Source organism: Rana temporaria, chromosome 12 (assembly GCF_905171775.1).
Source record: "Rana temporaria chromosome 12, aRanTem1.1, whole genome shotgun sequence".
NCBI classification, from domain to species: domain Eukaryota; kingdom Metazoa; phylum Chordata; class Amphibia; order Anura; family Ranidae; genus Rana; species Rana temporaria.
In genome coordinates, this window is record NC_053500.1 from 18346666 (window position 1) to 18360762 (window position 14097).

At 45.0% G+C, this 14097-nt stretch overlaps 1 protein-coding gene across 1 annotated transcript in view; it reads right to left on the minus strand.

Moving 5' to 3' along the window:
- SLCO4A1 (solute carrier organic anion transporter family member 4A1) overlaps positions 1-14097 on the minus strand; it is a 50121-nt gene that overhangs the window by 23117 nt on the left and 12907 nt on the right. The window contains exons 3-5 of the mRNA XM_040330459.1: positions 10561-10651; positions 5877-5998; positions 1692-1797 (exon numbers count right to left, since the gene is read on the minus strand). Coding sequence (XP_040186393.1) covers positions 1692-1797; positions 5877-5998; positions 10561-10651 — 319 coding nt within the window. The remainder of the gene's footprint in view (positions 1-1691; positions 1798-5876; positions 5999-10560; positions 10652-14097) is intronic.

Here is a 14097-nt window from a genome sequence, read left to right on the forward strand (position 1 = left end):
CTTGAAATGAGGTGTGAGGAACTTACCTGGTCCACGCCAAGGGAGATGTCATCTTGCCTCGGCGTGTCTTCCGGGTATCGCCGCTCCAGCGCTGTGATTGGCTGGAGCGGCGATGTCGTCACTCCCGCGCATGCGCGCGGGGGAATTCCCCCCGGCAAGGTCCGGCGGCTGCTGGGCGTTTAGCCTAGGATCTCCGATGCGCATGCGCCGCTCCAGTCAGCGGCGCATTGCGAGGGGAATATCTCCTAAACCGTACAGGTTTAGGAGATATTCTTTATACCAGGTAAGCCTTATTATAGGCTTACCTGTAGGTTAAAGTGGTAGTACAGAGTTTACTACCACTTTAAATGCTGTCTGTCCTTGGTGCACATTTTACCTCACTTCCTGTCTGCCATGATGGTGCTGCCCAGCCATTGGACTAAAACAGCCAGACATCTCACTCCTGTGGGCGTAGGGCATATAGAAACGTCCTCCTGACACTCATGCACGCCATGTGATCACTGTGTCCTTCAGACACACCAGATCACAGACCAGAGTACAGAGAAGTGAAATTGGCCCTGTACCATGTGATCACTGTGACCAATCGCAGCATTCACATACAAAAACAAATGTTGCAGCCAGTGCTCTGTTTCCTTTCACAGCAATCAACACTGTAGGAAACACTCTGGGGTGGATTCAGGTAGGGGCGCGCAAAACGGCGGCGGCGTAACGAATGACATTTACGTTACGCCTCCGCAAGTTTTACGGGCAAGTGCTTGATTCACAAAGCACTTGCCTGTAAAGTTGCGGCGGCGTAGCGTAAAAGGGGCCGGCGTAAGCGCGCGTAATTCAAATGATCCCGTAGGGGGCGTGGATCATTTAAATTAGGCGCGTTCCCGCGCCGAACGTACTGCGCATGCGCCGTCCCTAAAATTTCCTGACGTGCATTGCGGTAATTGACGTCGCAAGGACGTCATTGGTATCGACGTGAACGTAAATGGCGTCCAGCGCCATTCACGGACGACTTACGCAAACGACGTAAAATTTTCAAATCGCGACGCGGGAACGACGTCCATACTGAACATTGGCTGCGCCTCCTAATAGCAGGAGCAGCCTTACGACGAAAACGACGTACGCAAACGACGTAAAAAAATACCGCCGGGTGCACGTACGTTCGTGAATCGGCGTAAGTATGTAATTTGCATACTCTACGCTGACATCTATGGGAGCGGCCAGCGTCAGAATGCACCCTAAGATACGACGGCGTAAGAGACTTATGCCAGTCGTATCTTAGGCTAAAGTCGGCGTATCGAGCTTTCTGAATACAGAAAGTAGATACGCCGGCGCTACTTAGCAATTACGCGGCGTATCTATGGATACGCCGGCGTAATTGCTCTCTGAATCTACCCCTCTGTATTTAGTTTTTTACACTGTCACCAGACCTCTTGTCCCTGATAACTAGCTAGCCTTACTACATTGACACTGTATATTGGGGTGGCTAGTGATGAGAGATACTGGTTGGCTGCTCTGGTGACACTGTATGCGAGTGCAGCTAGCCAGTGTCCCTGATCACTGACACACCAGTCACAGTGTCACCCCCAACAGCAGTACAAATCTCACCGGGGTTCTAATTCTACCCCACTCTGTCTAGAACTAGCAAAAATTTGGGCCGGATATACATTTTAAAGTTATTACATTCAAACCATTCTTACTTTGGAAGATCTTTAATTGTTTTCCCAAAATCAGGGTCTGGCTTGTAATCCCCATCCTTTATCTGATGAGCTTCAGACACTCTCATCACCACGTAACGTTGGGAACCTGGAATAAATGTAAATGTAATATTAACACACAAAACCTCTCACACATACATAACACACTCCCGATGTTTTCTCCCGGTGTGCAGGGGATTATGGGAATTTATTACCAGGACAAATGTCATTGTGCTAGTGTATTTAACAGCCAGTTCACTCAAAAGTGATATTTTATTTGTAGGTGGAACCCGGTGTTCAGAGTCAGCAGCTGGCATCTTATGTTGATGTAGATGTGAGATCTCTTTCCATAATTGACTCCTGTTCCTGCCCGCCTGGGGCTTGGGTTGTGCCCATCCACCTTTGTGTGTCCCAACACCTCCTGTTACATTCTCCATGATATAAAAATAAATACAAATCTAGCAGGAATGATGGGAGCCCTTCATAATATAGCATTTGATCAGAACCTTTACATATTAAAGTGGAACGTAAGCAGGAAGGATTTTTATTACAGGAGATAAGTACTTGGGGCTGGATTCAGATAGAATGGTCTATCTATCCGCCCGGCGCAACGTATCTCAGATACGTTACGCCACCGTAATTTAGGGCGCAAGTTCTGTATTCAGATACAACTTGCGCCCTTAGTTACGGCGGCGTAACGTATCTGTGCCGGCGCAAGCCCGCTTAATTCAAATGTGGATGATGTGGGCGTGTTTTATGTATATTAACTGTGACCCCTGCGTATTTGACTTTCTTTTACGAACGGCGCTTGCGGCGTTCGTGAAAAAATCCCAGTGCGCATGCTCGAAAATCCACCGCAAAACTTCATTGCTTTCGACGTGAACGTAAATTACGTACATCCCTATTTGCGAACGACTTACGCAAACGACGTAAAAATTTTAAAACTCGACGCGGGAACGACGCCCATACTTAACATAGGATACGCCTCATATAGCAGGGGTAACTATACGCCGAAAAAAGCCCAACGTAAACGACGTAAAAAAAAGCGCCGGACGGACGTACGTTTCTGAATCGTCGTAACTACCTAATTTGCATATTCCTCGCAGAAATATACGGAAGCGCCACCTAGGGGTCAGCATAAATATGCAGCCTAAGATACGACGGCGTAAGAGACTTACGTCGGTCGGATCTTAGGGAAATCTATGCGTAACTGATTCTATGAATCTATGCATAGATACGACCGGCCAGACTCAGAGATACGACGGCGTATCAGGAGATACGCCGTCGTATCTCCTATCTGAATCTACCCCTTGGTCTCTTCTATAATAAAGACATCTTACCTTCTTTCTCACAAGATGTTTTAAAACAGGGGTTTCCCAGATTTCAATTGCACCCCCTTCAAAGCCCCTCGCCAACAACCCCCCCCCCCCCTCTAATGCCCTACACAGCACATCAGTGGTGGCAGGTGTTCAAAATTATTGGGGGGGGCGCAAACAAACTGAAAAATTCTGAAATAAAGCATCAATTGCAGCCTCACTGTGCCCATCAATCACAAGCCACTGTGCCCATCAAACACAGTCACTGTGCCCATCAAATGCCGCCACTGTTCCATCAAATGCTGCCACTGTGCCATCAAATGCTGCCACTGTGCCCATCAAATGCTGCCACTGTGCCCATCAAATGCTGCCACTGTGCCCATCAAATGCTGCCACTGTGCCCATCAAACGCCGCCACTGTGCCCATCAAACGCCGCCACTGTGCCCATCAAACGCCGCCACTGTGCCCATCAAACGCCGCCACTGTGCCCATCAAACGCAGCTACTGTGCTAATTAATCGCAGCCACTGTGCCCATCAAATGCAGCCACTGTGCCATCAATTGCCGCCACTGTGACCGCCCGCCCAACGGTGTTCTCCACGCGTCTCCTCCCGTCCTCTCCTCCTGATATGCACCCAATCACAGTGCCTGAGGTTTCAGCCAATCGGGTGACAGGTAACAGATCCGAACACCATATTGGCAGAGAGGCGGTTCAGTGTTAGGAAAGTGAATATTCATTCGCTTTTCTAACACACCTGGGTGGACTGCGAGTGCCAAGCATGGCACTCGCAGGTCACCTTTATTGACGCCTATTGCTCTAATCAGGTGCTTCAAAAACACCCCCACCGCTGTAATTAAGGCACCCGGAAAGGGGCTGGGTGCCTGAATAGGGGGTGGCAGCGGCGGCCATGGATAGATTCATGCTTAGCATGAATCTATCCAGTGGTCATAGTGGGGGTGGCTGGAGAGAGGAGCAGGCGCCTGTGTGCCCTTATGGATGCATCACCACTGCAGCACATTCAAACCAGCGATTAGGGCCGGTGCCAATTGTAGAGGCCATTCCTCCTGTGGTTTCTTACAAACAAATTAAGTTTTATAACTTAGATAGGTACATTATCTATATCAGTGATCATTAACTGCTGATCTGCCTGACTTTCTCGGCTCATTAGCGATCCTTATTGTTAGTGTATTTTATCAGCAGCCCGAGACAATTCCTATTTTTCCAATGTGGCCCAGGAAGGTGAAAAGGTTGGACACCCCTGCTTTAGAATGTAGACTGAGCAAAGTATATACAGCTCTACATTCTAGGCACACCGGTGTTGGGATGTGTGGGCTTCCATGTGTAGATGCTACCCCATCCCAGCTTGGCCAATCAAGATGGTCAAAGACCTGAACTTGGAAAAAGCGGTAAAGAGACAGCGGACATTGCATTGCTGGAGGGGAGTTGAGTACTAGAGAGTTTAGTTCCACTTTTAATTAAAGTGGGTATAAACCTCAGACATGAAATATAAACAAAACATATCTCTCTATATTCTTAGGTGGATTCAGGTAGGCGGGCGCATAGTTGCGGCGGTGTAGCGTATGGCATTTACACTACGCCACCGTAAGTTTGCAAGGCAAGTACTGTATTCACAAAGTACTTGCCTGCTAAGTTACGGCGGCGTAGCGTAAATCGGGCGGGCGTAATGGCGCCTAATTCAAATTTAGCTGAGGGGGCGTGTTTTATGGTAATGTGGGGTGACCTGACGTGATTGACGTATTTTACGAACGGCGCATACGCCGTCCGCCTACATATCCCAGTGTGCATTGCGGCAAAGTACGCCGCACGGTCCTATTGGTTTAGACGTGGACGTAAATGACGTAAATCCCTATTCACGGACGACTTACGCAAACAATGTAACATTTTCGAATTTCGACGCGGGAACGACGGCCATACTTAACATTACTATTCCAGCTATTTGATGGAATAACTTTAGGCCTGATAATGCGTTACGTAAACGGCGTATCTGTACTGCCGGGCGTACGTTTGTGAATAGGCGTATCTAGTGATTTACATATTCTACGCCGACCGCAATGGAAGCGCCACCTAGCGGTCAGCCTAAAAATTACACTTTAGGATACGACGGTGTAAGACACTTACGTTGCTCATATCTGAGCCTAATTTAAGCGTATCTGGCTTCCAGAATACGCTTAAATTAGCGCCGGCGCCCATTCAGACTTAGGCTGGCGTATCTACTGATACGCCAGCCTAAGTCTTTCTGAATCCACCTATCTGTCTTTTTTGTCTGCTGCCTCATTCCTCTACTATCTGTGCGAGTCATTTCTGACATGCTTTCCTGACACCAAGAGATAAAAAGGTGACAGGGGAGGAAGCTCCAGCACACAGCCTCTGATTGACAGTCACAAGTGGAAGGAAAGAAAATCATTTGATTTGCCCAACAACACAGTCAGCGTTGATGGGTAATGCGTCCTACTGTATTATGCCAGTGGGGTGGGGGTGCAGGCTGCCTTCCCAGCTGGCGGATTACAATTATTACTGATAGTGGCTATAGCTGCTGGCAGTAAGAAAAATCTGACGTGTCAATTTCAGCCTGTCCATACATGGATCGAAATTCGTCTGGCCCTTGCTGATCTGATCGAGTTTTGATCCATGTTTGGCTGGCTTAAGTTATGCTTTACCTGGTGAAAAAATATCTCCAACAATGACAGTAATACCATCTGGACTATGTATGTATTTGCTCACTGTTTTCCAGTCATTTTCTTATCAGTAATTGTATCATAGGGAAGATTCATTCGTTTATGTATGGTCTGTTTATCCAGGGAGGAGACGGGTAATAATCACCGAATATATTGCATTAATAAGAGACTGTACCTGGCAGCTGTTGAGGATAGCCCAGAATAGGAAAGGAAATGAGAAAGGCAGCTACTCCAGCCCCCAGGAAGCCAATCCACCAAGCTCCGACCCACAGAGGGTTCTCCGGTGTCAGATGGGTTCTGCAATAAGACATGAGGACATTGAGTTTGATCAAATACTGTTAGGCCCTGTACACACGATCAGTCCAAACTGATGAAAACGGGTTCACCGATGAAGCAGACTGATAGTCTGATGTGCCTACACACCATCAGTTCAAAAACCGATCGAGCCCAACGCGGTGACGTAAAACACAACGATGTGCAGAGAAAAATGAAGTTCAATGCTTCCAAGCATACGTCGACTTGATTCTGAGCATGCCCGGGTTTGGAACCGATGCTTTTGCGTACTAACCATCGTTTTTGACCGATCGGTTACCAGTCCATCAATTTTAAAGCAAGTTCTAAATTTCTGGACTGAAGGATAACAGACTGATGGGGCCCACACACGGTCAGTTTGGACCGATGAAACTGAACTTCAGTCCGTTTTCATCGGTTTGGTCCGACCGTGGGGCAGATTCAGATAGATCAGCGGATCTTTAGATCCGCGTAATCTATCTTATTTACGATCCGCCAGCGCAAGTTTTTGAGGCAAGTGCTGTATTCAGAAAGCACTTGCCTCGAAAGTTGCGCCGGCGGATCGTAAATCCCCCGGCGGAATTCAAATCCTGCGGCTAGGGGGAGTTTACTATTTAAATCAGGCGCATCCCCACGCCGATCGTACTGCGCATGCACCGCCGGCTAAATTTCCCAGCGTGCATTGCTCCAAATGACGTCGCTAGGACGTCATTGGTTTCGACGGGAATGTAAATTACGTCCATCCGTATTCGCGACCGACTTACGCAAACAACGTAAAAAATTCAAAACTCGGCGCGGGAATGACGCATATTTGCATATTCAGCACGTGTATAAAACAAAAAGCCACCTAGCGGCCAGCGGGAGATTGCAGCCTAAGATCCGACAGTGTAAGTCACTTACACCTGTCGGATCTTAGGGAGATCTATGCGGAACCTGATTCTATGAATCAGCCGCATAGATCCGACCGTCGGATCTCGGAGATACGACGGCGTATCAGGAGATACGCCGTCGTATCTCTATCTGAATCTGCCCCCGCGTGTACAAGGCCTTAAAGCAGACTCAGCAGCTAAAGGCATCTATTTTTGCTGGTTGTGTCCCTGTTAGGGAGACTAAACCCTTCTATTTGTCCTGGTGACCATCATAACCGAAGGGCAAAGAAAATCCCACATTTTGAGTGGTCTCCAAACCAGGACCCTGGTGACTACCAGGAATTGTCCTCACTTTGTGAGGATTTTCTGTCACTTGTGGCTCTAGGATAGCAAATGAAGCAAGAAAAAACCTGACGGACTAAATAAATACCTTCACAGATACTGTATATTAAAAGGGGTCGTAAAGGTACAATTTTTTTTTCCTAAATAGTTTCCTTTACCTTAGTGCAGTCCTCCTTCACTTACCTCATCCTTCCATTTTGCTTTTAAATGTCCTTATTTCTTCTGAGAAATCCTCACTTCCTGTTCTTCTGTCTGTAACTCCACACAGTAATGCGAGGCTTTCTCCCTGGTGTGGAGTGCCGTGCCTGCCCCCTCCCTTGGACTACAGGAGAGTCTGGAGGACTGCACTAAGGTAAAGGAAGCTATTTAGGGAAAAAAAATTGTATCTTTACAACCCCTTTAACCATGATAAATGGCCTATAATTATTGCTCTCACTCAAGCGTGTGCGGTAATATATAACGTTTTTGTATGTAGGCGCACTACATAAGGCCCCTTTCACACTACCGCAACTTCAAAGTCACGCCTCTGATGACCTCTGATGTGTCACCTGCCTTCCATTGAAGCAAATGGAGCTCAGATAGCAAAACCTGACAGAGGTTCTAACCCCTCGCCACTCAAGATGGAAGACATCTGTTTTTACTTTAGATAACCTTTAACAATTTTTCTCCCTTTGTATAGAGAACATGGGTTATTTTTGTATGATGAGATGAATCCATTTGTATGGCTTTGTGTGTGGATACAATTCTTAGTCACGTGTTAAATATTTGTACAAACTCTCTATTGACAGAAAATGTGACAAGGAGGTTATTTCCATACTGCATGCAAATATGTGTCATGCAAAATCTTCCTGCACAGTCACATGCTTTGTCATAAATGACATTTGCAGCACATTTTATTCATCAAAGCCGATAGATAAAACCTGGAGCGTCTTTGTTGCTTTTTGGCAACCAATCAAATTCCAGCTGTCATTTGTGTGGCGCTGGCTAGGCATCAAAACCGAAATTTAAATGGCCGACGTAGTCACATATTGTATTCTTAATTGTATATAAAGGTGTAACGGAATGACCAGTGGCACCGAGAGACCTTTGAAAGATGAGGGGTACTCCTGTGTCAGCGTCACTAATAACTCTTGGGTCTAAGGTCACCCTGTGTCCCTTTTGGGCATAGGGTGACTGAGAAATATTAATTAGAAATTACATAAGATGGGACAGTACTGTTAATTCATGTATTGAGCCAGGAAATAAGGGACATATGTTGGATTGTTTTAGCATGGACAGTAATCCACAATACATTCCTTAATGTCTGCAAAGAACTAATATCCTGACTCTACTGGTCAATAATGACTCATTCCTCTGTGTAGCACAGGCTGTTGAGATGGTAATTGAGTCTGTACTGGGGTGAGGTGGATTTGAGCTTGGTAGACAGCCTGGCTCCTGAAAGACCTTTCATTAAGTATGCTAATACTGTTTTATGTGTGGAATGTGACTTCTCAGCTGTAGTAATTAGGTCATGTTAGATCGGTGCCCAAAACGTCTGTCATAGAAATGTGTATTCTGCAGGTGAATCACTTATTGTCGGAGACGGAATGTCTGGGGAATAATTAGCTCAACGGGATGTCATTGTCTAAGAGAGTGTGTATTGAAGTGATGTGTGGGTGGAGAGTTCTTTGTTCCTTTGATTACTGTAATATGTTGTACTGTATATAAGACTGAGAGTTACCATTAAAAGTGTTCATACATTTTGAAACCAGCGACCAGAACTTGTGTTGTCTCGGTTATTCTGGGAAATGGGATGGATGGTTGGAGTGTCAGATAAGCTGTCGTGACTGATGGAAGGGAAATCGTAAACGGTGGTGACCGTTACAAAAGGCAAAATGTTTTTGAGGTTTTAGATAGAGTGGTGGGGTGGGGGGTTAGATCCTCTAACAAATTGATATTGCTGCCAGTGTCCCTGCTGGGGACATTCTCCCCTCTATTGGTTCTGGTGACCGCTGCCATTGAGACAGGAAATCCAAAATTGAAGAGCTGTCATGAGAGCAAGAGGCAAGGGGATATTTTCCAATGGGTACTAAGGTTCTGGAGACGGTAGAAAACTGCTGAAAAAACTAAATCAAATAAAAAACCTGCAAGACAATAGCATAATGTGCTAGTATGCTTTGCTGAAAAGCCATCTCAACGAAACTAAAATTCATATCTCTGCATATCTGAATGGCAGCTAGAGACAGGAACACCAAGGCCCGGATTCACATTCATCGGCGCATATTTATGCCCCGTATCGTATCTTCTTTACGCTACGCCGACGCAGCGCAGAGAGGCAAGCACCAAATTCACAAAGCACTTGCCACCAAATCTGCGCTGTGTTTCTTAGGCGTAAGTCGTCGTAAGTGGAAGTGGGCGTGAGCCATGCAAATGAGGCGTGACCCCATGCAAATGATGGCCCGAGTGCCATAAAGCTACGAATAACGAACGGCGCATTCGCGCCGTCCCGTGGACGCATCCAGTGCGCATGCTCAGAATCACGTCGGAACTACTCCCTAAGATACGCCTGATCACTGCCTACGACGTGAACGTAACCTACGCCTAGGGCTGTGGAGTTGGAGGAAATTTTGGGTATCTGGAGTCAGAGAAAATTTTGGGTACCTGGAGTCGGAGTCTGCAAACAATGCACCGACCCAACTCCGACTCCTACTAAATTTAGATTGTCGGAAGATTTAGGAGTCAAAACATTTATCTACCGACTCCACAGCCCTGCGGCCGGATGCGCCTCATATATGGGGAATAACTTTACTTCGGACGTACGACTTACGCAAACCGCGTATATAATGCGCCGGGCGCAAGTACGTTTGTGAATCGGCGTATCTCCCTCATTTGCATAGAAAATCAATGGGAGCGGCAAATGCGCCCAGCGCAAATATGCGCCCACGATACGACGGCGTAGGCAAGTTACGTCGGTCGTAGAAAGCCTATTTTTAGTGGTATCTTAGTATGTGGGTCGGCGCATAGATACGACGGCGCACATTTGTACTTACGTCGGCGTATCTTGAGATACGTCGGCGCAAGTGCTTTGTGAATCCGGGCCAAAGTTTTTCTAATAATATAATTCCCATATCAGGTGTTCACTGTAAATGCAAGTAGAGGTTATCTTTTCTTTAACATTAGTACATCTAATAATCAATAGCAGCTGAAAATTCTTGCAGGTAAAGTATACAAAATACGCAGATAGAAAAGATGTACAGAGTTCATTAACCCACAGCAGTCATAGCAAATCAGAAATAATCTTCCATTTATAGGAAATCTAATTGGAGGCTAAAGGTTAGTGAACTGCCTGACAACGAAAACAATTAAAAAGCTACTTACGGGGTGGTGATCTCGGTGTGCATGTTCAGGAAGAACCCTCCAAGCAGGTATCCTACAGCTGGGCCAACTATGGCGGCAGTGTAAAAAATTCCTAAATGAAGAGGACACGGTGAGAAATTAGTTGATGTTCTGCAACTGCAAAGAAAAACTGGTTGTGGACTTATGAGGGACTCAGTGAGATCAACCTTAAGCCTCGTACACACGATCGGACTTCCAACCAACTTTTCCGTGGATTTTGATCTGAAGGGCGTTGGCCGTGAACTTGTTCTGCATACACACGGCTTCACTTTTTCAGCCAACGTTCACCAAACCACGTGGTTTTTCAGCTCTTTACCGCCACCCTTTGCTATTGTTGGCTGATGTTTAACATTGGTACTGAGCATGCGTGTTTGTACATCGGATTTTAGTTGGATCATCTTGTGTACACACGATCGGATAAACCGACGTAACAGATTTATTGCCCAACAATTGGTGAGCATGAAGAGCCAACTTTTATTGTTGTTAATTCAGCCAATAATTGTCTAATGGAGCATACACACGGTCGGATTATCCGACACAACACGTCCGTCAGACAGTTATGGCTATAAAGTTGGATAGTCTGTACGAGGCTTAAAGGAGTTGTAAAGGAAAACATTTTTTTGCTGAAATGACTGTTTACAGGGTATAGAGACATAATAGTTAACTGATTCCTTTTAAAAATGATTAAAAATAGATAAAAATCAATCATATAATGTACCTGCAGTTTCAGTTTCGTTTTTGCATGTTGTTTCCTGCTTCTGTAATGTACAGAGCCACAGAGCCCATACAGGGCAGTGATGGTTTGTAAAACAAAACTGATTGGTGTTGAGGGGTTTTAGACACACAGTAAATCACACCTCCTTGATTAGTGACCACAGAGAGAAAGCTCCCATTACTTTTTTCATCAGGAAACAACCAGGAAGTGTTCAGAACAGAGAAGGATTACAGCAACATCAAAGCAAAAACGAACAATGAGGACATGAAACAAGGACTGCAGTAAGGTAAAGGAAGCTATTTAGCTAAAAAAACATTTTTCCTTTAGTGACCCTTTAAGGCTTGTCTCTTGGTTACTTGGCCCATAAACAGGTACACTTTTTTGCAGTCGAGCATACATACACTTAATTGGCAAAAGTACGGGGACAACTGACTATCACGTCTAACCACTTCAAAGTACAGGTTCAGATGAGTGAAGGATACTGTTGATGCTTCACCATACGGAGACTTTTTATACAATTACATACCTCACAACTTTTTGAGATGAGAACAAGGGACACCTATGAGCAAAAGTATGTAGGCATAAGACACACCCCTTGACACACCCCCTTAAAGGACAATTGTAAAAAAAAAAAATTAAACCCACAAGTGCTTTTTTTAATCACTATTACTCATTTATACTGGATTTTGACATGAAATGTATGAAAAATTTAGCACTGGGAAACACTTTTTAAAAGATAAATAGTACATTTTATATACAACTATATATATATATATATATATATATATATATATATATATATATATATATATATCAGACCAAAATGAGGGACAAATGAGGAGGAAAGAGGGACAGAGGGCCTCTGTTTCAAATCAGGGACAATCCCTCGAAATCAGGGACAGTTGGGAGCTATGCAATTGTGTGCTTCCAACCTTGTGATAGTTTGAGTAAGGCCCTATTTATCCCATTATAACTGTGCCCCTGTGTACAAAGCCAGCTCCTATAAAGTCATGGTTTGATGAGTTTGGTGTGAAGGAACTCGAGTGTCCTACACAGAGCACTGACCTCAACCCTACTGAACAAAAAATCAATAAATCATTCCCTGATGAAGTCACGTGACTGTGACGACACGCGTAGGAACATACAGACACCGGAAGTGACGTTCTTGCCACGAGCTCACTGCTCGTTCTATTTTACATGTTTGTAAACTTTTAAACGTGAGTACCCTATTATATATCTTCGTTGTTACAAATAAACCACCCAATCGTACATACTTCACCATAGAGGCTCCTTGTGTTTTCCTTTCATTACCTGGCTTGTTACCCTGAGTGGACCTATGCTGACCTAAACTCCATTTGAGAAAGGGTTGTATAGGAAGTATTATTTACGACACATCTATACTGGAACCATAAGGTGGGACCTTGAAGGAGTTGTTTGATCATCTACCATTATTCTGTCTCGCTGTTTACTTACAGCAGTGAGGTAAGGAGCTAGTACACCCGCGGGTGTGTAATACACTGAAGATAACAATCACGGAAGTCACAGTGTCACTTCCTGTGTATAATCCACTTTTAAACACTAATGAACACCTGAATTGTAATGCCGACTGTGAACCAAATCTTCTCCTCCAACGTCAATTGCTAACCTCGGAAATGCTCTTTCAGGCGAATGGGCTCACATTCTCACAGACACAATTCAAAATCTTGTGAAAGATCTTTAAAGAACAGTGCAGGCTGTTCTAACCACAAAGGAAGGGCAGGCGCCATTTTTAATGTCCATGGTTTTGAAATTGGATGACCACAAATGTTTATGTCTATATCGTGTACATAAGTCTATAAAGCAAGTTATGAGGTAGGGGAAGCCACAGTTTCCTGAAACTTAACTCCGTAGAAAGAATAGCAACCTGACAACTTTTTTTGAACCTATCTGCAGTAGTTGTCCTTTAACAACTGTGTCAGAACTACAACAGTGACACATTTTTGGTGTAAGTGGGATTCTGAAAGGGTTGCTCTGGCATTCCAATAATGTCATACTCAAGACACCAATGCACTACATTGTTTTTATGTCCCAAGAGAGAATGTCAAATGTATAATGATTGTGAAATGTTGGCATGGAAAGAATATGGAGGCGTTATAAGTCAAAGCATGCAAGGAATGTAAAGTGATTCTGTTTGACTGACCTAACAGTAGCGTCAAACTGCATCAAGAGTGTGTTTGGTTGTTCCCACATTCCTGTGGACTTGGAAACCCCCGTGTACCTGGGGGGTATATGCTGTACACAGGACCCCAACTTCAAGCCTGCCCAACTAAGGCTGCATTCACACCTTAGCGTAGCTTGTTTGGTCGTTTTGTCGTGCGTATTCATGCGTATTTGCGCATTTGCATACAGCGTCGTCCGACATTTTTGTACTTCAACGTTTTTTATTTTAGCCAATAGGATAAACTATCATCTTTTCATCACTTGTTTCTATGTTGGTAGATTTTATTCTGCCTGGGTGAAATGTTCTATTGATTAAAGCGACAAAACGCCCGTAGCAAACGCTCGTTGTCGCGCTAGTTGCTTGAATCGAGCGTTTCCATTACTTTCTATGGGAAATACAAACGCTCAAAAACGCCCAAACCGCCCGATTTGCGCGAAAAAAAAGGGTCCGGAACGAGCTTCAGGCGTTCGGCGTCAGGCGTTTTGGAGTGGAGATGTGAACCATCTCCATTGAGAATAATGTATTTTTTCCCCCTCTAGCGTTTTGGAGCGTCGCGCTTCAGGAGACAAAACGCTCAGGTGTGAATGCAGCCTTAGAGGTAGGT